Consider the following 25,914-nt stretch of genomic DNA (forward strand, 5'->3'; position numbering starts at 1 on the left):
TATCCTTCACAGCCTCCTGCAGCAAGGAGTTCCACAGGTTAACTATTTGTTTTGGGAACAACAACTTTCTCTTACTAGTTTCAAGCCTGCTACCCATTCCTTTCCTTTGGTGTCCTCTAGTCCTTCTTTATGGGAACTCATGAAGAACTTTTATGAATGCACCCTCTCCACCCAACCCCTGCTTTTAGAGACCTCTATCCTGTCCCCGCTCCATCTCCTCTTTTCTAAGCTGAACAGTCCCAGGCTCTGTAGCCTCTCTTCATCTGGGATCTGTTCCCAACCCCTGATCATGTTAGTTGCCCTCCCCTCTCCCAGCCTTTCTCTTCCCCTCTCTCACCTCCTTTTCCCAGTCTCCCCCAGTTTTGTTCAATAAAGACAGAGTCAATGTTGGAAGAAACGTTATCTTTATTTTGTACATCAATAAGAAGGGGGGCTAGGGAAGGGTAAGTGGAAGGAGGTGAGGGAGGAATGGGTTCGAGCCCCCGATGGGGAGGACTGGGCTGGCTCTGCGGGCTTCTGGGGGTGGAAGCTCTCCTGCAGCCCCCCAATTGCCCCCTCTCCCCAGATGGCAGCCTGCGGCAAGTGCAGCCGGGCTGATGGCCAAGTGCTGTGATGTGCCCAGTGTGTGCACTCCGGGCACTCCAAGCCAGGACTGGTTTTCAAGCGGGGCACCCCTGAGAACTGTCTGTCCGGGGTGGGGGTCGGGTCCCTTTAAGCGCAGCCCTCGGCTAGCCTGAGACAGCATCTCCACGCTCTAAGTCCTCCTCTGATGCCCTGCCGGCACTGCTTCCGGCCATCCTTAAGCCCTGTTCAGGGTCCACTCAATGTGGACATGCTAGTTCGAATTAGCAAAATGCTAATTCGAACTAGTTTTTAGTTCTAGACACGTTAGTTCGAATTAGCTTAGTTCGAATTAACTAATTCGAACTAAGTTAGTTCGAACTAACTCTGTAGTGTAGACATACCCTAAAGTACATGCTTACCAGGTAACTGGTTTACTGGTTAACCTTTTACATCCCTTTAATTATGACTAAGCACATATAGGTACATATGTTAGTTGCATGTATCTATTGAATTGATTTGGGCATTTTTTGAATTGGGAGATAGTTATTTTAAGCAACAGACATGTATACAAAGTTGCATGTATGAGCTTGTTTAAAAAAAATACAATCTTGTTGATGCTACTTCAGGAGGTAAAAATAGTCAGTAGGTTTGCTGTTGTTTAATACTTTTATCAAATATGTTTTTTCTTATTTTGCAAAGGATCAATTTAAAGTGGTAGTTACAATAATACAAAATGAAATAATTTATTAAAAGAAAAGTTGCTGCATGGAATAGGGACAAAATCTATTTTTAATGAAAGAGTCTTTGATCTGCTCCTCCTAGAATTTCAGTGGGCCTCACAAAGGGAAAGCTAATCTTAATATATATGCAGCTGTCCCTTCCAGGCCCTAAAATCCTGACTGAATGCATTACATACAAATATTTAACTTGCATTAACCTGGACTTTAGTGCTTCAGATGTTAATTGGAATCATGTACAAGGGCTTGCATTTTCCAAAATGGTGTTAAATTTAATTTTCTTAACTCTGTTCTGTGTTTAATAATTAAACTGCCTCCTAAACTATTAGCCATCTCATTTGTGCTTTGGAGGCTAAACCGAGCATGACATTAGCTCTGTTTTGTGCACTAGGTTGTAGAAATGAAGTTAATAGAGTAGGTTAATTCACTGCTTTTGCCATCCATTGCTCTCTTCAGAAGCTAAAGGAAAACAACTAGCCCATGTAGTTTTAAACACACTTAGCAGCCAGCTTGAAATTACTGTAAGTAGTTCAAGACAAAAAGTCTCCCGTTTGCAGTTATATCCCTTACATTCAAATCAAATGAAGTCAGTGTATTCAGCTGTGACAAGTTTAGAAATGGAGTTTAGCGAGTTACATTCCTGCTATTAATTATATAAAACAAACTTAAACTATTTAGAAATGTGTGCTATTAACGCTGTGCTTTAAAACAAAACTAGCTGTTCTTCTAATTAATCTTTATTTTGACTTCCGCTGTTCTTCCTTCCCTCCCATCCTCCAAAATCAGAGTTTTTGTGGAAGTTTTAAGCAAGTAATAATCATCATCATATTTGTCAATATCTCTGCCCTTGCAAAATCTGAGTAAGAAAAATGTTGTGAAAATATACAAGATGTTGAAAGTAACATTTTGCTCTGTGTTATAATCTGGCAACTTTCCATCATCTGAACAAGTCTGGGCCTCATAACTTGTGTTTCAGATGACTGAGCAATGAGAATGTATGTTTTAGTCACTTTCCATATATTAACATAAACAAAAAGAATTAAAATAAGTCAATCCTGTTTTGAGAACAGCACGCAAAACTAATGTTTCAGTCTCTCTAAAACCGTGGTGTCCAACATACTAACCACTAGCTACATGTGGCTATTTGGCTCGTGTGAGTGTGGCTAGTTTGCTATAGCAGTAGGAACTATAGTGGCTAATTCTTCAGAATTGGTTGGACACCATGGCTCTAACCATTTAAGTATCATTAGCACTTCTCTTTAAAGGTAGAAAGAGCAAATGAACACAGGTTCAATTGAATTTAACAAACAATGAGCATATATTATTTGAAATGAGACAGACTGACATTTGTAATAGGACTGTCAGCAAAAACAATTTAGAATTCATAATTCACAGATGATTCTACAGAGAAAGCAAACGTGGCTTGTCAGGTTTGGCACTCAACTATGTGCTCCAGAGAATACCCTTAATATGGCTCATCAATCAGCAACTTTTTCTGTCCTTATAGGTGCCCTGACTTGACAATGCCACATGCAGGTTGACAAGGCAATCCCAAAAATTAGTAAGAGTAACTTTAGTAACAGTTTTCCAAATGTGATAATGTTCTTTGGTCCACACACATACTCTTAGCCATCTTTGTTCTGGGAACAGAGGTATAGAGAGCAATGTGAACAAACTACCCTCAACTGCCTTGGTCTTAGAGTGTTTGTAGTCCCCACTTCTAGATTGCTCTACGAATAGCTTCTTTGTGTTGTTTTAAGTGTAGCTCTACTTTTATTTTTGTCTTGATTTAAAATGTCTGTTTTACTTTTATTTTATTTCCAATGCTCCCATACCCCATTCTTCCTCACAAGTGTTAATTAGCAAGAATAAACTCATGGATTCAAACACTGCCAAGAATCGGTCCTGGTCAGTGATGGTTTCTTATAGCTCATGTTTGGGAGACATGCACGTCCCAACTAAATACAATACCTGTTGGGTGTTCAAGTACAAACTGGAAGATTACACTTCGGTTTGCAAATCTGTAGAGAGATGTACATTGCCCTGACCAAATTCTTGCATTCAAACTTTAACTAATGCAGTGAGATTGACAGGAAAAGTTGCAATTTATGGTGGTTGTGTGATGTCACATGCTAGGAACTGGACTGACACCATCACTTAAATTTCATTTAAGCCATTGAGCCAACATAAGGTAACAGCTTCTGAGCACAACCTATTCAGACAATTGACTTGCAGGTAAAAAGCTGTGTATGCCAGTGCAAACCCTCTAAAACTGGTTGAAATTTTTTTTATTAAAAAAAGATAAATTTTCACAAAAAATTGACCTGTTTTTTCTAACTAATTTTAAATTCCTCTAAGCTTGGACCACATCTTAGGAGTATATTTCATGGAACACCTCCTCTCCTCTTTATATGGGTCACTTCCTTCAATTTGCTGTTTTGCCACTGTCCTTTAGGTACCTACAGCAAATTCATAAATAACAGAGTTATGTAAATATTAAGATATTTTAACTATCTGTTGCACTAAGTCATGCTTTTGGGGTGCAGGTGAAGGGGTGAGATAATAATTAGAAAGATCTATCACAGTGACTTCTGATTTGTCTTTGTATGGCTATCTGCTCCGGGTACAAAAGGGAGAACCTATATCTTGCCTAAAAGTCAGCTAAAAGCTTCTCCACATTTTCACCTGCTTTAAAATAAAAATCAAAGCCATGGATGACTGTAGAAACTGTTAGACTCAAGGTCCTAGCTCTCTGAACCACAGTTTGAGAACCTCTGTTCTAAATTATTCTATATTTCAGGTTGCCATTGGACTCTCATACACACTGATAATAATAACTAATAATAAATTATACTAATTGATTATTTAGTTTTCAGAAGATGAAATGGCAAATTCATCACACTTTGTTTTCAAATGTAAGTTAAATATTAAAAATAGAGCCTAAGCAAAATAATGTAAGCAATATTTTGAAGTAATTATTAATTTAATTTCTAAACTTATATTTCACTGTGGATCAGATTTTGCTAGCCTTACATTCAGTAGTACTCTACTCTCTAAGCAGTTTTCTTGATGTCAGTGAGATTACATGTTGAACCTCTCTAGTCCAGCACCCTCGGGACATGACCGGTTCACAACCAGAGAATTTTCCGGATCACAGGAGATCAACATTGTCTAGCAGCCTTCCACTTCTTACTGGGCTATTAGAAGATATTTAGGTGTCAGTTAGAGCTAAATCACAGCACAGACCACTGAGACACAGAACTGGTGGCTGTAAACAAACTTTATGGGACCATGGGAAACTTGGCTACACCCATGAAAAGTGAACATCTGGCTAACTAAAATTGTGCCAGACAATGGATGTTTCTGGACCAGAGAGCGCTGGACTAGAGAAGTTCAACTTGTACTTACAGCATAAGATGATGTAAGTAAACCTTCAGAAACTGGCCTCTAGTGCTAAAAGCTTGAAGTACAGCACCTACTGAAGGTAAGCTTAAACACATTTTACTTTTTAAAGCATTTCAAATATTTTGTTGACAAGGTGCTGATAGCATCCATGACCAGCGGCTGCGAGATTTAATGCATGCTAACCTAAAAACTGTTTTCATTTTGATTGCTAACAAACTTATTTGACATAAAAATCTTTTGTTCAGTATATGGCCATTTCTAAAAAGCAAGATTTTCAGAGATGTCAACCAATCTGTCAACTTTATTTTTGTCTTTAAATCTCTGTTAAAAGTGCTGACTAAGTGGGATAAAATAAAAGATTTACTGCTTGTCTTCTGCAGCCTTTTCAGTGTACATGTAAGCAGGGGAATGGTCCCGCTATTTTGAGGAGCTTTCCTGGCTTCTATACTACCCCGGTAAAATGGACCAGCGAAAGGATCTGAGTCTCCGCTCCCATTTTTTCTGGGGCTTAATCCCCGGCCTTGTAGGGTGTCCACACTCACGGGTGCGCTCTTCACACTGCATGCTTTCTTGACCCAGTGATCATTACATACAGATCAAAGCAAATACAATTTATTAAACAGCAACTGTTAAAAAGAAAAGAATAAGGAAAAATGAGAACAGTTAAATGAGAACACACAGTCCTGCTCTGTAACACGGGGACATCACAAACAGCAGTCTGCAGAGTGTAAGGACAGTTCACAGTCTGTTCCTTATAGGTCCCAGGGCTCTCTCTCAGGCCCTGGCTGTGTTGCAGGGGGGCTGCAGGTTGGACATGCTTGCTCTGGCAGTGACCACGCAATTTCAGGCTCTAGGTGGCAGGACCCCTCTCCCAGTTGGAGTTACAGTCCCTCTCCAGGTCTGGACTGCAGGACCTCTTGGCTGGTGGTGTCTCCCTGCCCAGAGCCTCTTCCCCTACTATGCTGGTCACAGCTGCTCACCACACCCAGCTGCAGTCTCTGTTCCTTTACCAGCCTCCAGCTCCTTGTGTTGCTTTTCTGACACCTTTGACACTCTGGTCACTACAGGTCTGCTTCTTAGCACAGGGTCTGTACTCTATGGGCTGAATGGGCCTCTGGCTCTGACACTGTAGGTCTGTCTCTCAACACAGCTTGCTCTACTTGCTGATCTTCTTAGCTCTCTCTCCTTTTCTCAGAGAGACTCAGAAAATCCCAGCTCACACGGAGGACGGGACCTGGTCTCCTAATTTCCTCATTGGCCTGTCCAACCTGTCTGTCAGGCTGAGCTGGAGTGTTGGCCGCTTTCTATTGTCTTGGGGGCCTGTCAGTCTCAGAGCCCTGATTTCTCATGGACCCTTCCCCTTTTGGTATTGGGAGCTGGCCAACCAAAAACTCCCTCTGAGTTCCAGTAAGGGGCTAATAGTCCCCTTACATACAGATCAAAGACAGGAGGAGCATCCTGAAAAAGGAATTGGTGTCTAATGTATAGTAGATCAATGAACAAGACTTTATTTATTTTAACTATACCACATGTTCGAAAAGGGACTTACCTTTTCCTCTCTTTCTTTCAGATGACATGTTCGACCTTCCATTCCCAGATGATATGGACAATGACATTGGAATATTAATCACAGGGAATCTCCACTCTTCTCCAAATTCTTCTCCAGTTCCTTCTCCTGGCTCCCCTTCTGGGATTGGTGTGGGATCTCACTTTCAGCATAGCAGGGTAAGGATTTGTAATGTTCAAGACACATGCACATTAAGTAATTCTCCAACAGAGCTTTTTCTGTTCTAAAATTTAACCAGCTAACTGCAGACAGAAGTTAATAGAGGAAGAAGCCTTGAAGTTAACAGTAAAATTGAAGATGCTAGCTTGATACTATTCCAGAAGATGAAAGGTGCTCTAGGTACACCTTTATTTATATCACCCACTCCAAAGTCAGTGATAGCTAATCGTTATTGTCAAATTTGATTTGGATGGGAGCTTTTATTTCTAGTTCTAGAACCATATTCTGCATCTCTGAATGAATATCCATCTGTGTATTTATGAAAATCAAAGATTGCAACGATTTTGCACAGTGCATAGGGTTAGAAGGGATTACAAGAGTCAGCCAGTCTAACCCTCTCACAAGATGGAGCATTTACTGTGTCTAAACCATCCAAGGCATGGCTGTTCAGCCTCCCTTTGGAAACCTCCAAAGACGGATCTTTTACAGCCTCCTTGAGCAACCTGTTCAATTGCCCATTGTTCTTACAGGGAGGAAGTTTTTTCTAAGATTTAATCTAAATCTTCAAGGCCATAGTTTGAACCCATTGCTTCTTGTCCTGCCCTCTGTGGTAAAGAGAAAACAAGTCCCAGCTTCTAGTATCAAAGAGTAGGATTTAAGAAAATGGTTTTAGATATGGGCCTACATTGAAGTCTTCATAAATAATTTTCCAGAAAAGGAGTTAGTGTTTAAGTGGACTTTTTTTTTTTTCATGCTAAAACCAAGTCTTGGAACATCAGCTCAGCAGGTGCTGGAGTTTTATGCAAAATTTTGTGCTCTCTGGAAAAAAAATTAGCCCTGAGTGTATGCTCTTTTTAAATTAATTCTGTTTAAAGTGGTTTTGAGAAGCTGGTTCCAGCACCAATGGTTATTTAAAATGCTAATTTTATTAATTTGAGAGAGAATTGTTGAGTAAAATTTAGCATAATTTTGAAGCAAATTTGGCAGGACTATCTTACACATACACATTCTCTCAGTTGTGTAAGAGATTTCATGTTGCTTTTATTTATTCCCATCATCATCCTTTCCATGACAATCATGCAGAAACTGACGGCACTGCATTTATAATGTGGCAGCAGGGAAGCTTTCATTAAGGAAGTGTTGAAGTTGAAACTGAAATTTACAGGAATATGCTTAACAACAATTACTAAAAAAAAATCAGAGATTGAACTTTATTTTATCTATAAATAAATCTAAGATAATGTGGATGAATTTGTTGCTGCTTTGTAATCCACTATATACATATATTTTATAACTAGCAAAAACAGCAAAATATCTTGTGGCACCTTAAAGACTAAGGGTATGTCTACACATCAAAATTATTTTGAAATAACAGCCTTTATTTCTAAATAACTTTACTAGCGTCTACACAGCCAAATCACTATTTTGAAATTAATTTGAAATAGCGGAGGTCCTATTTTGAAATTTGTAAACCTCATTCCACGAGGAATAATGCCAAATTTAAAATAGCTATTTTGAAATAAGTTCTATGTAGACACTTATATCGAAATAGGGGGCCTCCAGCCTTCCCAGGGTGCCCTGGTGGCCACTCCAGCCTCAACGAAGAACACTCCTGATCCCCCCCTCCTCCCCAGAGCCCTTAAAGGGGTTGACTCTTGCCACAGTGTCTGTGCCAGCTCCAAGCCTGCCAGCCCAGAGCCAGCAGTCACTGCCCCAACCCAGTGGCCCCAAAACATGAGCCAGCAAGACACTGGCAGCCAGCCCTCCACCACTCCCCAGGAGCAGTCTGCCAGCTCCCAGGAGCCTGCCAGGGCCCAGAGAAGATGGGCACCTTCCTGGTCCAGGGTGGAGATCATGGACCTTATTCAGGTTTGGGGGGGGGTGCCCCCAATGTCCATAAACTCCACACTAAATGGAGGAACGCGGCCATCTATGGCAGGATAGCTGCCAGCCTGGCCGCCAAAGGCCACATGCGAACCCAGGAGCAGATTTGCATGACAATCGAGTTTGTCCAGTGAGACCCCCGACCCTGAGCCCTGAGTTTCCCCTCCCCCTTCTTTCCCTTGCTTCCCCCTTCCAGCTCCCTCCTCCCAGGTTTCCCCCTCCCCTCTCCTACTCTCTCTTCTCCCCTTTCCCCAGTCTCACCAGAGTTTCATTCCCCCCCCCCCCACCAGTTTTGTTAAATAGAGAGAGTTTGTATTCTTGAAAATATGTGTATTTTATTTGACATCAGGAAGGGGGGTTAGGGAAAGTGGAAGGATGTGAGGGAGGAATGAGGCACAAGCCTCCAGTGGAGCAGACCAGGGAGGCTTTTAGTGCTTCTCAGGGTGGAAGCTCTCCCGCAGGGTCTCCTGGATGCTGACAGCTCTCTGATGGACCTCCCAGATGGCAGCCTGCAGAAAGTGCAGCCGGACTCACAGCAATGCGTCCATGAGAAGCACTAGAGTGCCCAGGAGCAGCTCTGGCTCCATGTTGCAGAGTGCTGTGGTGTCCTGAGTGAGGGCAACCAGAGCAGGTAGAGACAAAATGCTTTGCTATCCCTCATCAAGGTAGGCAAGCAAGCAGGGAAAGCTGAGAACCTGCTGTCCAGGGAGGGTCCCTTTAAGCACTGGCCTTAGCTAGCCTCAAGCAGCAGCCACACAAAGTAACTCCTGACCTGATGCCCTGACGGATCTGGTTCCGGCCGGCCTTAAATGCGATTCAGCGTCCACTCAGTGTGGACGTGCTATTTCGAAATAGCAAAATGCTATTTTGAAATGCATTTTGTGTGTAAACGCGTTATTTCTAAATAACTTATTTCAAATTAACTATTTCTAAATAAGATATTTCGAAATAACGGTGTAGTGTAGACATACCCTAACTGATTTATTGGGCATCAGCTTGCATAGGGAAAATCCCACTTCTTCAGATGCACGGACATTATACTTGTCACCATTTTCTAAACTAGGCAATGAGTGGTGAGAGGTGAGACTTATTGCAAAGGACGGTAAGACCTTATAAATGTTTATGGTATTTTAGTGATTAGAACTGGTCTCAGCTTTTGGAATGAAAAAAATTCTATTAAAATGTGGCCCAGAAACTCTTTGCTACTGACCTTTTTGGAAATGGTCGGTAGTTAGTATAAATTGTGGGTTTGAGTCCCCAGTCTTCAGTTGACTGTGATGTAACACTGAGAATATAGCTGCATGTTTTTGTTGACTAATAACCAGAAATAAAGGAACGAATAGTCCTGCAGCACTTTAGAGACTAACAGAAAATGTCAATGGTATCATGAGCTTTCATAGGCACAACCCACTTCTTCACTTCAGTTCCATTCTCTATCCATTGTACTATAGTTTAAATAACATTATCAAAATAATTGAAGCTAGCATAATTATACTATGTTATTTAAACAAAATAAAATATGCAGAATTTTAAAATATTGTGTGCAGAATTTTTAATTTTTTTATGCAGAATTCCCCTAGGATTAAACATTTTTTTTAGCATTTTTCAAAGACTTGCTTTATATAGCTGACTCTCAATGAAAATGCTATTCCACTGGCTTAACATCAATGCAAAAAAGGTTAATGACCAAAGACTTTGGAGATCTGAACAGGTCTTTTCTGGGTGAACCTGTCGCAATAATTCAGTTTAACCATTAACAAGGGCCTGGTAATTGAGGTGTAATTTTTGTTTTTAAAATAGCAACAGCGTGTGATCATTGCCTTCTGGGTCAGGGCAGGTCGAGCCTTTATCCATGTAACCTGTAATTGATTGTTGTAGTTTACTAGTGTGAGCCCTGATTGCTCAGCAGCCAGTTTCAAGGTCTGCTGTTGGATTTTCCAAGTGCCTGCAGCCAAGTAAACTGCAGCCCTTTCCAAGCGCAACCACTTTATGGGCCATTTAACTTTCTTTGACTGATTAAGATATTACTGCTGGAGAAAGAGCTGCCTTAAGGACTAGAATGGAAGGTTTCATGATTAAACCAGTTTGGGTGCAGATAGGTGTTTTTCTCTTCCTGAATCAGAATCCAGGTTCTTCTGAGGCAGGGCTCAGTCTAAAATATGTTCTACCTTTCTACATCACCATGTTTGAATCTACCAAAGGAATAAAATGATGGGAAAGAATATTTACTTTAAAAAATGTGCCCATAAAAATGCTCTTACAATTTAAAACATGAAATTAACCTCTCTTGAGCAGAATAAACATCACTCCTCTTATCAGCTTTAGAAAACTTCATTAGTGTGGCAGGTGATGTAAAGAGCTTGAAAAGAGGGTGAGAGAAAATAAAATGTGTCAAAATATCATTTTTTAATTCAATCTATAACCAAACAGTCTGATATTCCATCTTGCTCCTGCATCCTTCCTCAGTGATAGCAGCTACAGATGGAGAAAGAATGCCAAACTTGCTTTTTCATCTAGTTGGACTTCTTATTCCAGTGAGAACAGTACAACACTTCAGAAGGTTCATATAGAAACCAATTAATAATCTTTATTTGCTTATCAAACGAAGGGACTTTGTCCAGAACATCGGAGAGTCTGATTCAGAAAAAAAAAAACATTTTTTAAATACTGTTTCATACCACATTAATTTTTCCTGATCAATCTGATTATTCAAAGGGGAGGGAACACTACCAATCATTCAAACATAAACTTAATTCACATCAGACTAAAGACAAGTAAAATTTTCCTAGCAGTTGTGCACAAAATGCATGAAAGAATGAGGGAAAAGGTGTCTACTTAGCCAATATAAATGCTTTTTTTTTTTTTTTTTGCTTTAATCTCATTTACAAACTAATTTTTTGTTATTGTTGTTCTCCCTTAAAATACCTGAAAATTTGAACTTTGTTACTGATGCTGGTTGTTGCAGATTTTCCAGCATTGGGCATTCCCAGTATCACACTCTGTGGATCATTTTCCACATGGCTTTAACAGCTGAAGAATCAAGCTCAGGATTCTAAGCCTTATTCACAATACTCCAGAAGATGGCACAATGGGAATACCCAGAATTGATAGCTCAGACAGTGTTAATCAAATAGTGTTCTAACAAGATATGCAAGCATATCTCCATGCTGACTTTCTGGCTAATGGACCAGCAGTCTGAAGTTTCCTCTCAGCTTAAGTTTGTTCTATTAAAGTAAATACTCTTGAGTTGAAACATCCGCACTGACATCAAGGTGTCTTATACAGTCTTGTCTGATGGGATACTTTTAGTCTTTTTTTAGTTAACCAATGAAAGAAACATAAATATGTCTCATCAGTGTGAGAGAACATAATAGTGTCTTGTATGTGGCACAATTTATATCAAGTACTTTTACCACAGATATTTACCGTATAAAATAAACTAAAATAATTGTCATAACTAGCACAGAAACAATGAAAAAGAGGAAGTGTTTCCTCTTGAACAAAATATGTTAAAAAGCCCCCTTTTTTTAAACGTGTAACCACTGAATTTTTTTCTGTGGCTACACATTTACATGCAGGGATGGGGGAAGATCTGTGGGAGCTGATGTGTGGGAGCCACCTCCCCCTCCTCACGCTGCTGCCAGAGGCACAGGGGTGGGGGCAGGTGGCTCCAAGCTGCAATGCATGGGGAACTGGCTTAAAAGCTGGCTTCTTGCACGTATAGCTTCCCCACCACCACCACCTACCCCTGCCCTCCTGCTCTGATACAGAGGCAGCAGCATGCGGGGAGAGGGAGAGGGAGGGACTTGTGTGTAACCATGAAGGCTGACTGATAAACCCAAGCTCAACAGTTAACCATTTAAGTGTTTAAGCTGTCATATCCATATCCTGAATGGTATAACATGTGTTGTTTTTCCTAATGTGAGAGTAATGTGAACAATTTGTCACACCCATACTATAAAAATGTAACTGTCTGAGAGAGTAAATACAGTTACAAATTTGAAAGACTCACTTATTCTCTGAACTCACATGTCTTAGACAGAAAACAGGCATTTCTAAAGTACTTTTCAGATCCAGAAGGGTGTGTCTTAATGTTCTCTTATGTTAGCCAAAGAGACAGGAATCTGCAATTTGCTGAAAGCTTATCCTGCTAGATGTGGGATTTACAAAAAAAAAAAAATTACAAAAAGTGAAATAAAATTTCACCGGCTACTGCTCATCTATAAGTGATACATAACATAGAATCATTGAATCCTAGAACTGGAAGGGACCTCAAGAGGTCATCAAGTCCAGTCCCCTGCCCTTATGGCAGGACCAAGCACTGTCTAGAACCATCCCTGACAGGTGTTTGTCTAACCTGCTCTTGAATATCTCTAGTGATGGAGGGGTAGCCGTGTTAGTCTGAATCTGCAAAAGCGGCGAGGAGTCCTGTGGCACCTGTGCATCTGACGAAATGGGTCTTTGCCCACGAAAGCTTATGCTCCAACACTTCAGTTAGTCTATAAGGTGCCACAGGACTCCTCGCTGCTTCTAGTGATGGAGATTCCACAGTCTCCCCAGGCAGTTTATTCCAGTGTTTAACCACCCTGACGGTTAGGAAGTGGTTCCTAGTCTCCAACCTAAACTTCCCTGGCTGCAATTTTAAGCCCATTGCTTCTTGTTCTATCCTCAGAGGCCAAGGAGAACAATTCCCCCCCCCCCCCTTGTAACACCCTTTTGGATACTTGAAAACCACTATCATGTCCCCTCTCACTCTTCTCCTTTCCAAACTGAACAAGCCCAATTCATTCAGTCTTCCCTTTCTGTGCTTTTCCTTGGAGCACGCACATCTTCAACCAGCCTAGAGGATGACTTCCTCAAGGATCAGTCCCTGTTTCCCTACATATATCTTTTAGAATCATAGAACCGAAGAGCTGGCAGAGACCTCAGAAGGTTATTGAGTCCAGCCCCCTGCTCTAGGCAGGACCAATCCCAACTAAATCAATCCAGCCAGGGCTTTGTCAAGCCGAGTCTTAAAAATCTCTTGGGATGGATACTCCACTACTTCCGTAGGTAACCCATTCCAAACCCCTCTTCCCAAAGGTTTTTCTAGAATCCTGTGTCTAGAGGGGGGTGATGGCAAGGTAAACAGGTACTTTCAATTTTTCTGGGAAGTGCTGGCTTTCAGGGGAGTCAACAGAAATTCAAACATAACTCCAGTTTTATGCTTCACCACTCTCCTAGTAAAGTAGTTTTTCCTAATATCCAACCTGCACCTCTCCCACCGCAACTTGAGACCATTGCTCCTTGTTCTGCCATCTGTCACCACTGAGAACAGCCTTTCTCCATCATCTTTGGAACCTCCCTTCAGGAAGCTAAAGGCTGCTATCAAATCCCCCCTCACTCTTCTCTTCTGAAGACTAAACAGACCCAACTCCCTCAGCCTCTCCCTGTTGGTCATATGCTCCAGTTCATGCCATTAAGCCCTAGGACAAGCGTACTTCAACTTTCATGCTCTATTGTTGTTTCCAGACCTGAGGTACTCCTGAATTGTTAATCTGGAGAACACCACTACCAATGATTAGGATTAAATAGTGTGGTCTGATAAAACTGTGATTAGCCAGAGGGACTATGTTGCATAGTCTGAGAGTACCATAATAGCTGGCAACAAGTCAAAATTGGATTCAGAATTGAAGGGTGAGTAAACAAATGAATATCAGTGGATACTGACAAAAACGGGAGCGGGACAGAGAAACAAGGAATGAACTGATTAAATTTCATGCTTCTGATGTATTATTTTGTTTGTTTATTTGGTTTTTGTCTAGAGTCAAGGAGAGCGTCTTCTTTCCAGAGAAGCTCCGGAAGAGCTGAAGCAGCAGCCTCTTGCTCTAGGATACTTTGTATCAACAGCCAAAGCTGAGAATCTTCCACAGTGGTTCTGGTCATCCTGTCCACAGGCACAAAACCAGTGTCCCCTCTTCCTGAAGGTTTGTCTAGAATCCTGTGTCTATAGAGGGGGGTAGTGGCAAGGTAAACAGGTACCTTCAATTTTTCTGGAAAGTGCTGGCTTTCAGGAGAGTCAACGGAAATTCAAACATAACTCCAGTTTTAAAGTAATATTAAAGGAAGGCACCTCAACTTTCAGTTCTCAAGTCTTAGTCTTGAGAGGGAGGGGAAACTGTGGCACAAAGACAAAAAAGGAGGAGTTCAAGCTCCACTCTGGTGTCAATGCTTCCTTGTGCTGGCGATCAGAGATTTTTACCCTAGCAGTGCCTTCCCATGCCATGCATGCACAGTTGCCATCTTGTGCTGTTTTGTCCATTAGCTGTATTCACACCATGAGTCCCTCAGTTCCTTTTCTACCATCTTCGGCAGAAGACAGAATTCTTCAGCATCATGACCCCTTCCTGAAAAGAGAGAGGGATTTTTTTAGTGAAAAAATTCAGTTTTTTTAACCACTTTTAGTCACCCTTAGTTATTTTTTTCTTAGATTCTTTGGACAATATTCAATTTTTGCCCGTAGTGATGCTCATGCAGACACCAGAGCACTGTAAGCAGGGAAAGCATCATCATGCTTATGGTTATTGTGATGTGCCTCATGGCACTCTTATTTAGAGAATGTACGCATGTTGCTTCATGTCTATATGTCTGATTGTGTGCTGCTCGCTTGCAATGAGCTCACAAGGCAGGCCAGGTTGGACAGGCCATTCTATAGTTCCCAGGCCTTTTTGAGCTCAGCGTGAGAGCAGTAGAGGCAGAAGTGTTGGCCAGAGTGGTCATAGCGGACAGCTGCAGGAAGCCTTCTATAGGCCAATAGCATCAAATTTTTTGTAATGCAACACCCACACTAGCATAACTTCGACCGTGCCCAGTCAGAAATAGCATTGTGGTGAAAAGCAGGAGTACAGACATCGACTTTTGCATCCCTAAGGGCAGCACAACTGGCTTGGCAGCGTGGACGCATCAGTAAGAAAATTGACCATAAGCAGCTAAATTTGGTGTGACATTCTAGTGTAGACCAGGCCTAAGAGACTCGACTTGTTTGTGTGAAAGGTTTATTCATCCTCCAGTTGCAGGTGGCTAATTATCAGGCCTTCTTATGCCAATATGATTTTAATGTGGCAGGCCATCTCCCAGTTTGAGTCCATCTTCCTCAAGGCCTTGAGAAAGGGGTTCCATGTGATCCTGGTGAAGGCTCCACAACAACAGCGCAACTCTCTAGGCAGCATTGGATATGGCTGGCATTGCCACTCAGACAATGGCATCAGCTTTCTCTTGGCTGCTTCTCACCAGCCTTTCCATGAAAGGTCAGCAGTCAATGCAGGATCTCCCATTCAGGGGACACACCCTGTTTGTGGAACAGACCAACACTAAATTTGATGGTCTTAAGGATTCCCATATGACCCCAAATACAATGAGCTTCTTTGTCCTCAACCCTTCCCACAAGTGGTTTAAGCTTCAGCTTTCCCAGAGTCAAGAGAGCCACTCCCATCAGGAGCCTCTGCAGAAAAAATCCAGAGGCTTTAAGTGATGTCCAGATCAACTGCCCCAGTCTTCCATCATACCGGGCTCAACCCATTCCAAATCCTTGTGCAAGCACCTGTTTTGAGGATACGCCCAAGGTTGATGTATCAGATTGTACCCCGAATCCTTCCCCAATTTTGTTTGCCCTCTGTTTGCTGCCCTTTCTTCCAGCTTGGGAAGCCATAATATCAGAGCGATGGGTCCTCAACACAGTGGCACATAATTACACCCTACAGTACGTTTCTCTTCCACCTTCCCACCTACCCCCAGCCTTCTTCAAGGATCTGTCTCAAGAGTTTTCTCATGCAAGAAGTAGAAAACTTACTGTGGCTAGATGTAGTGGAGGAGATTTTCATGATAGGAACCAGGGGGGTTTATTCCCAGTAGCTTTTGATTCTGAAGGTCAATGGTGAGCTTTGGCCCATATTGGACCTGTGTAGACTGAACCACTACCTAGTGACACTGAAGTTCCACATGATCTCCTTTGCTTCCTTTGTCCCCTTCCCTGGATCCTGCAGACTTGTATGCCAACAAAACATACTTCTACACTGCTGTCTTCGAGGGACACGCTCACTTCCTCTGTTTTATGGTAGCTCTCAACTACTATTGGTTTGTGGTCCTCTAGTTTGACCTTACTACAGTCCCATGGATGTTCACTAAATGTGTATCAATGGCAGCAGCTTACCTCTGGCAGCAGTGTATTGAGTTGTATCCATACCTGGATAACTTGCTCATTCAGGGCGGTTCCATGTCCAAAGTTCAAAGGGACATTGTGCTGCTGGTCACCATATGTGATCACCTCAGCCTGTTGGTGAATGACACAAAATCAATGTTAGTTGCTGGTGCAGAGGATGGATTTCATCAAAGCAGTGCTTGACTCAGCCTTCCACTGGATAGATTCTGGTCACTAGTGGATTTCCTCACAATAGTCATGGCATTCCCCCTAACTTCAGTCAGGGTGTGCGACTACTGGGCCACATGGTGGCATGCATGTATGTGGTGCACCAAGTCAGGTTCAGGATTCCATCTCTGCAACAATGATTGGCAATAGTCTACTCCCAGTCCAGACACCACCAAAAAAGGGTCATAACTACCCCGCAACAGTACTTCCCTATCAGAGGCAGCAGCGTGGGGGATGGGGCAACAGATCTGGTGCCAAAGGGACCGGTTCCCACTTCCCCCTACTTGCAGTCTCTGATCCAGAGGCAGCAGGCAGGAGGAGGGCGAATGCGTGTAGTTGACAGGATTAACAGATAAGCATAGGCTTATCAGTTAATCATGTAGTCTATCCGTTGACACTCTTAGTTCCTCATGGGCCTTGACAGACTTTTCCCTCAAGTCTAGTCTCCCCCTCCACAGTGGGACCTCAGCCTGGTCCTCTCTGGCACACAGGGCTATCTTTTGATCCTTTGGTCTTGTGCTCTCTGTCACACTTTTTTTGGAAAATAGTTTTTCTGTTAGCAATGACTTCAGCATGGTGGGTCTCCAAATTGCACGCCTTAGCGTCAGTACCACCTTATCTAAGAATAGTAATAGAGTTACCGCTTCAGCTCCACCCATCTTTCCTGCCCAAGGGGGTCTCTATTTTCCACAAGAAACAGGATATCTTCCTAGCCTTCTTCTGCCCTAAGCCTCATAAGAGCAGTGAAGAGAGGCACTTGCATACCCTGGATGTGTAGCAGAGCCCTGTGTTTTATTTGGATGAGGTGAAGCCTTTCTGCAAGTCATCCCAATTCTTCATCTCACTGACTTGAGAGGATAAAGGGCCTACCAGTGTCCACCCAGAGGATTTTGAACTGAATAGACTTGTTATGAACGGGCAGAGGTCCTGTCACCACTAACAATGAGGCTGCACTCAAACCAAGCACGAGCATCTTTGGCAGCTTTCCTGGCTCGTGCTCCAATACAGGACATCTGTAAGGCTGCCATGTGGTCATCGGCACACATGTTCACAATCTACTACACTAACACTCAGCAGGCCAGGGATGATGCTGAGTTTTGCAGAGCTGTCTTGTGATCTGCATGTCCATGACCACCTACCTGTCTCCAGGGGTACTGCTTGGAGTTGCCTAAGGTGAATGGAAATGAGCAATCATGTGATGAAGCAAAGATGCTTAGCTGTTTCTGACAAGTATATAAGAGGAGTAGCCATGTTAGTCTGAATCTGCATAAACAACGAGAAGTCCTGTGGCATCTTATAGACGAACAGATTTATTGAAGCATAAGCTTTTGTGGACAAAGACCCATTTTGTCCTGTTTCTGTAACTGGTGGTGTTCAAGATGTGTTGCTTACGTCCATTCAATGTCCTGCCTACCTTCACCACGGTCAGTTTCTGGCAAGAAGAAAATGAGGATGGAGGGAGGTAGCAGTGCCCTATATACTGTGGCATCTGTGTGCCACTCTAGAATGTGCCAGAGCCAATCCCGTATGGATACTGCTGAGGGAAAAATCTTCTGGAATTGATGCATATGGCTAGCACACATACCTGAATTGAATGGACATGAGCAACTCATCTCGAAGAACACTAGTCACGGAAAAAGCTAACTATCTTTTCTATTTTATGATTAACATTTTTATAGATTTTTATAAACAGGCAGTGAAAGTGTACAAGTATTCCACTCACAGCTCATATACATTTCTAAATACTGCACACATCCCAGGATTGCCAAAAGAACTTAGAATTATTCCATTTTACAACTTGTCAAAGCCGCAAGACTAAACAATACAAAACCGCACAAATAGTACACAGACATAACATGCTAGGGAGGTGATAAGAGTAAGAAAATAGAAGACCTGCATGAACAGGGAGGAGGATCAGTGTCTTTAGTGTGTCCTTCTATAATCCTACAAAATCTTTGCTTCATTGTATATAATGCTTTACATTCCAAAGGATCACAAAACACTTTATATACCTTATACCAGGGGTGTCCAAACTTTTTTCAAAGAGGGCCAGATTTGATGAAGTGAACATGCGTGAGGGCCGACCATTTTGCCTGACATTCTTTGAACAATTAAAATTAAATGCAAATTAACTATTTTATGCAAAGTTTATTGCAAACAGCATACTTTTCATTTCGTCACATGGATGACAAATCTAAACAGGTGTTAAATCACTCTGCCTTTCATATCTGAAGGCCAGATGAAAAAAAAATCCAAGAAGCTGAAATATATGTCAGGAACATTGTAAAGTACATTACATATTATTGGTAATAAAGGTTGTCAACTTTTAATTTAAAAAAATATGAACAGGAACATAACACCAAGTATACATGTTGTGTCCAAATATATTTATAACTGATTTAGACCAACTGACATTAACTGAGATTTTACAATGTATTCATCTCAATACATATGGATTCGTTGGGGGCCATAAAAGATAGATATTGCCAAATTACCTGTGGGGCCGTATTAAACCGGAACACGGGCCGCAATTGGCCCGCAGGCCGGACTTTGGACATGCCTGCCTTATACTGTCTACACAGGAATTGCTTCAACTACTAGAAAAATGTAGTCACCTCTGGGGTTGGATGTAGCAACTTTTTAGTCCCACAGAGTGGAAATGAGGAAAATAATGTACCCCAGATACAGTTCCAGAAGAATTAATTAAGCAAGATGTAGAGTAATCAAACAATGCCATTTCCAATTTAACTAACATCTTGAATTCTTTCATTATCATGTGTCTTTAGCTTCCTAGATACTTATGTTGGTGTCCATCATTCTGCTATAAAAGACCAATCTTTTTCCCTTTCCCCAGACAGAAAAAAGGCAGGCTTACAGTGGTGGTTACTGAATATAGAAAAGTGAGCATTACATAGCGTAAAGGCACGTTTGTAGGAAAACTTGGCAGAGGAAGTTGATTTTGTATTAAGATCTGATAATTATCAAATAATTGTCATCTGTAAGATAAAAAGTGGCACCTCTAGCACAATATCCCTAGTTCTAAAAGGGAGATGTTGGCTCAGTGCCGACAAATGAAAGAGGGCAACTCAGTGAGTCATCTACGTACCTGCTGTAGCAATTCTGTTTTTCCAGGGAGACCTTCTGTCTAAATATGTGCTTGGCTAAACTCTGCATTGCTTGAGATGACAAACCAAGCAGATATGAAAATGGGGATCAAGGATCAGATTTATTGCTCATTTTAAACCTCATTTTTTGAAGTTTGGAAATTCATCAGAGCTGTTAAGATTCAGTTCCAGTTGTAAAAAACAGTCAAAATGGAAGCTTTCTGAATTCTTTCTTTAAATTGTTAGTCGGTTTAGTCTTTTTGCTGCAACATTCAGAAGTGCACTAGATACTGTAAAGTCCAGTTGCTAAAACATTACATAGTTTGTTTGGCTTTCAGTACTTGAAATAACTTTTATGCATATATAATGGTTATGGACTGTAAACTACAGGTCGTCATTTTCTGAGCCATCTTGTCCCCAGTAATGAAAATTTGGGGTCAGTTCACACAGGCATTTGAGAGTGAAATTGTAGAGATACAGAATGTGTATGGACACAGGATTCAGTGGAGTACAGTATATCCAACTCTAAAGTCTAAACATAGTTAACCATCATTTCAGGTTGTCCGAGAAAAAGGGCAGAGATATTGCTGCTGGTCCTTGTGAAATGTGCAGACATGCCTGTAACGCAAATGACTGTGTTTGTCTCTTTCTTTCCATAGGCTTCACTGCATCACCATATCTCCATAGCACAGACTGATGAACTTCTCTCTGTCAGGAACTCACAGAGGGTTCCGCACCCCCTCGACTCTAAAACTACATCTGATGTTTTGAGGTAACATCTTCCTGCTGCGAAATCCCCCTCCTTCCCAAAACAATGAGAACAGAGTATTGATTGCTGAACACTGAGGGATCTTCCATTGCTCTGAACCTCTGAATCTCTCCCCTACTTTAACAGTTCCAGTCTGCATCGTGCTCAGCCCTTTAGGATGCAAGACAGCACCATCCAACATGTACCCCTCCTAACAAACAACCCTGGAGTCCCCAGCTCTGGGACCAGCCTAATGGTGGAACCTCCCACCATGTATGCCATCTTAGGACTTCCACAAAAATAGATCTTGGAAGTCATGGTATGGCATACAGGCAGTTCCAAGCAGGGAGCCTGGAAGCCTTTATACAGCCGGGTTTGAGCCCCAGCTGGAACTGGGATTTTTAGGGCTTTTGTATTTCCTGCTTCTGCATCAGGGATCCTGGCCAGACCCCAGAGACCCAGCTGCCACCGAGGCTCCACTCTCTGCCCTGGTGATGGCAGCCTAGCAGCACCCAGACGCTCCAAGGACAAATAGATACTGATAAAACTAAGTTTTAATGGAATCATAGAACACTAGAACAGGAAGGGACCTCGAGAGATTGAGTCCAGTCCCCTCACATGTTTTGTCAGATATATTCCTGACTTGTAGAGATGGTTGGAAATTTCCAAGTATATGTTTTTTTAAAAGACCAGCATGAAGAGCAGGACTGTAATTTTCTAATGCTTTTATTCGATCTCTCTCTCTCTTTCTGTCTCTCATTCAGGTTTGTTTTGGAGCAGTACAATGCACTGTCCTGGCTCACATGTAATCCTGCCACTCAGGATCGCAGCTCCTGCCTTCCTGTTCACTTTGTGGTGCTCACTCAGTTGTATAACGCCATCATGAATATACTTTAATAGAAAAGCACTTGTTCCTCTGGCTCATTCCCCCCTTGACCTGAGAAATGTGCCACAGTCTGCAAAAAAATAAAAACTTTGTTTCTCTTCAGACCAGGCACGAGGTCCTGTGCTATGCTTCAGTTCCTCCATAAGCACACGATTTCTGCAGTATTCAAAACTAATCAGTCCATTGACACATCTCTGGCAGCTTCTATCAAAAATCTGGGGCCATCCGGAAACAGGAAATATATACAATACCCTCAATGCAGTGTGAGCTTACAGGCCCGGAAATTACTGGTCAGTGTGAAATAAAGAAGAGAGAGAATCTGAAGATGATGTCCTTTTATATGGGGAACTGATTTACAATTAAGAGTCATTTCAGCCCTGCACATAAAGTCTTGTAGTGACCCATTTGGGTTGCCTAAAGGTTATTTTGTTTGACTATCATACGATGGGATTTTGGAGAAAAAGAGAACCAATTATAGTCTATTATAAATAATGGAGTTTTCTGTCTATCTGGAGTTCCTGTCAGAGTGGATTGGGATGAATGCACGCATTTGTTTCCTGTCCATGTAGAAGTGAATGGTCTGGAGATATTTTAATTTTATTTATTTTTAGGTTTTGTTTAAATTATAGAGGACCAGGAATCAGTAAATAATCCTAAAGACTCAGCTCCGTTCCAGCGGGGAATTATTAATCTACATACCTCTTAGTCTTCTGGCCAGAAATCAGAAATGGAGCTAAAAACAGTAACAATCAAAAGATGTATTAGGGAGACCATGTGCAAAAGAGGAGCACTTTCAGAACTGTAATAGTGTCAGCATTTTCAGCTAAGAACCTACAGTGTTTTAAAGAATTCAACTGTATTTAGCCTGATTAAAGCAAGAAGTGGGCAGTATTTAATGAAGGATAACACTACTATATGGAAGAAAAAGAGGGGTGGGGAGGGAAAACATTTTAAAGTCCAAAATAAAGGCAAATTGAAAGGGGTAAGTTAATGTATTGTAGGGCAATGACTGAGATATATTTCCAATGCATTTAATGATGTTAGAAAACTGTTACTGAAACCTGAGTCACCCATAGATCAGGGGAGACTAGTCCGTGTACATATCCAAAAGTATGTTTTTTGTTAACACTGAATCAGTTACAAATCTGGTGTATTTTTTCTGACTATAGAAATATTATTTCAAAGAAATAATTTTTTAAAATGATATCATTAAATTGGTACTTGAAGTTATGCCACTGTGGTGGAAAAGTTACTTTGGTAAAACGATTGCCATTTTTAAAGGTTAATGGCTAATTGAAATATTTTTAATGATCCTTCATTCCAGGCTTCAAGGCGTTTATATTTAAATTCCATTTTCTAATGTTTGTTGTTGCACTGTGCAGCAGGCATGTAAACTGCCTTATGTGAGGGTCAGATGTTTTGGCCAGGCTGTGAGATCTAGTTATCTGTGGAGAGAACTCTACAAATTTAAAGTTCTTCCAAAAGACTTTCATGTTCTGGTTAAAAAAATTAAATTCTATGATTTTAAAAAGTATTTTTCTTGAGATAATGTAACATTTAAAACAAATTATATTAAAAAAAATTGCTTTTGTGATGGGAAGGTGAAAGCAGAGAAATAACCTGTAAATGAATCATTTCAATCTCTGCTCCAAGCCACCCACATAGCTGTCTCTCTGCAATGTATAGGTAAAAAAATTAGATATCAAAACAATTTGTATCTAATGTGTACAGTGTAAAATTGACTTTAAAATATTTCAGCACTATTTTTTCTTAATCAGAAAAGAAAATTCTCAAGGCCTTTTGAAGAGCATAAAAAGATGAAGATTGTAAAGTTGTATAAAAAAATTTAACTTGGGGAGGAAAAAAATGTAAAGTAGACATTTGTAGTAATCTTTTACCACTCTGGGGTTTTGTTTCCCAGATTCATCTGAACTTTGAACTCTTGTTTTATTTGAGGTTTTTTTTAAAATGAGCAGTTTTTATCCGGGGGTTTTTCTTCCCCAGAGACCCAGTTCTAAGCAAAAAAAAATTTAAAAGGGCAGCAAGGAGATTTTTCATCTGGTGTCATTTTTATTTAATTGTTTAAGTTAAGAGAAGTTGTTAACATATTTATATGTTTTTGTGCAAAATAAATGAATGGCAATAGATTTTAAAGAAAAAAATCTTATGTACTTCAGTGTGAAAAAGTCTGTATGATATTTCCCTTAAATATGCATTATTTTAATTGTAAGGTTTTTTACGGAAATAATCTGAAATGTACAAGCCCTGGCTTTCCTACAGTGTGACGAAGTTTCTTTTTCTTAATTTCTAACTTTGGAAATTATGCTGAAAAATCAAAATTATTATTACAGTTATTTGAGCTAGAGGGGGGCGGGGGGAGGGAATGTCCAGCATGCTTGTATGTATATTTCAGAACCTTTTTTAAATGTAAAAGCTGTACATTTCGGGGGGAGTTCTAATTTTTTTTTTGTTTTGTTTTGTTTTTGTTTTCTCTCTCTGAGTATTTTGCAGTGAGCTTCTTTTATATATAACCAACAATTTGAAAGAAAACAAAAAAAGTGAAGTTCATTTTAAATCTACAGTATATCGCTGGTACAGTACACTAAAAGACTTTGATAAAAAGAAGAAATAATAATAATAATAAAGACCTCCATTTTAAATGTCATTCATATATACCTTGTGGATGAGAGCTATATACTTTTACACACTTTTTTAGATGAATAAATTATTGAATTACTGAAATTTTTGGGTGGAGTTTTTATTCTCTGTACTACATTCTTTGACTACTGCTAAATTGTTAGCAAAGCAGTCCTAGAGGTTTTGTGTTTCTGTATAACTATAGAGTCTATATGGCATGCATAGAGGTCCATTATGTGCAGTTTACTGTATTTATTCTTTAGAAGCAAATCTAATCCCATGAGAAGGTATCATACAGCTAATAAATCGTGTCTTTTAAGATGCACTTACAAATCTATAGCTTCTTCAGGTTTCCTCCTAAGTTAATGTCACTAGAATGACTTCACACTGCAAAAAAATGAAAATTGTATTAAAAAGATAACATTTATTACACTTTAGAGGTGACAGTACTCTAAAAGCAAATACTACAACAAATTGTAAATATTATAGTATTTTCCGGCGTATAAGGCTACTGGGCGTATAAGACGACCCCCTAATTTTTTAGTTAAAAGATAGGGTTTCGTCTTATACCCCAGTGCCCCTCCGCCTCCCCGGCTTTGCTCCCGGTGTCCCTGGTCTGCTGGAGATGGTCCCCAGCAGACCAGAGGCACCGGGATCAAAGCCGCAGCAGCGGCCGGGTCCCGCGCCTCTGAGGCTTTGCCAGAGCAAAGCCTCAGAAGTGCGGCACCCCACCACCGCTTCGGCTTTGCTCCCGGTGCCTCTGGTCTGCTGTGGACCATCTCCAGCAGACTAGGGACACCGGGAGCAAAGCCTCTGAGGACGCCCCGGCAGCGGGACAGCCCCGGCGCACCTGGGCTGCCCCGCCGCCGGAGCCCCTCCGCGGCTTTGCAAAGCCTTGGGGGAAGCCGGCGGTGGGGCATCCTAGGTGCGCCGGGGCTGTCCTGCCGCCGGCTTCCCCCCGAGGCTTTGCAAAGCCGCATACCCGGCGTATAAGACGACCCCCGATTTTTGGGGGATGTTTTTTAACGTCAAAAGTCGTCTTATACGCCGGAAAATACGGTAATATTAAGGGTTTTGAGTCTGGTGACATTCTTTATAAAACACTTTTAAGTCCAAGAGCTTTGTCTACTACGGATGACATTTATCCCTATGTACCACTTTAATGTGAAAGTTAAATTATTATTCTTCCCTCGCCCACATTGCAGACCACAGATGCTCAGCAGGCAGAGTAATGAGGAACTTACAGAAGTGCAAACCCCAGTTACAAAATGCACTATGGGATCTTCAGTTCAGGGCAGACATGTTGGTTTTTAAGATTTCATCTGAAAGATATAACACAAAGTGAATCCCCATGCATGTTACTATTTAAAAGCCTTAGTTGGCTGTGCTGATTTGAAACCATAGTTGAAGAGTGCAGGTTTTTGCAGCTCAGAGGCCCCTTGTCCTTGAACAGCTGAGAATCTTCTCCTTCAGCAGACACTAAATGAACTCATAGGATTTAGCCCTTGATGATGCCACAGTATTAAGAACTTTGCCCTTATTAATGGCATGTACCATTACCAGAAACCCTCCATCAATTGTGTTGACGGGTCTAGTTCAAATGTGAATGGATTTGTATCCTCTCACAGCAGACCTGCATGACCTATCTATTTCCTTAATCATTATCTCTTCTGCATGGCAATTATTACTGAAAAATGACTGTACAAGCATGAAGTTTACTCTCCTATACAACATCTGCATGTCTGAGGTTTGGTTAACTTTCATTGAGTGATAGAGGACTCTATAAGTAAAAATTTTATTCCTAAACCAGGTCAGAACC

At 41.2% G+C, this 25,914-nt stretch overlaps 1 protein-coding gene across 3 annotated transcripts in view; it reads left to right on the forward strand.

Moving 5' to 3' along the window:
• Positions 1-24,200, forward strand: part of MED13L (mediator complex subunit 13L) — a 379,146-nt gene extending 354,946 nt beyond the window's left edge. For all 3 annotated transcript variants that reach the window (XM_075898186.1, XM_075898187.1, XM_075898189.1), the window contains 4 exons: positions 6,277-6,431; positions 14,121-14,282; positions 20,484-20,596; positions 21,337-24,200. In XM_075898186.1, the coding sequence (XP_075754301.1) occupies positions 6,277-6,431; positions 14,121-14,282; positions 20,484-20,596; positions 21,337-21,469 (563 nt within the window). In that variant the 3' untranslated portion in view covers positions 21,470-24,200. The remainder of the gene's footprint in view (positions 1-6,276; positions 6,432-14,120; positions 14,283-20,483; positions 20,597-21,336) is intronic.
• The last annotated feature ends 1,714 nt before the right edge of the window (positions 24,201-25,914 follow it).

Source organism: Pelodiscus sinensis, chromosome 15, assembly GCF_049634645.1.
Source record: "Pelodiscus sinensis isolate JC-2024 chromosome 15, ASM4963464v1, whole genome shotgun sequence".
In the NCBI taxonomy this organism is placed as follows: Eukaryota; Metazoa; Chordata; order Testudines; family Trionychidae; genus Pelodiscus; species Pelodiscus sinensis.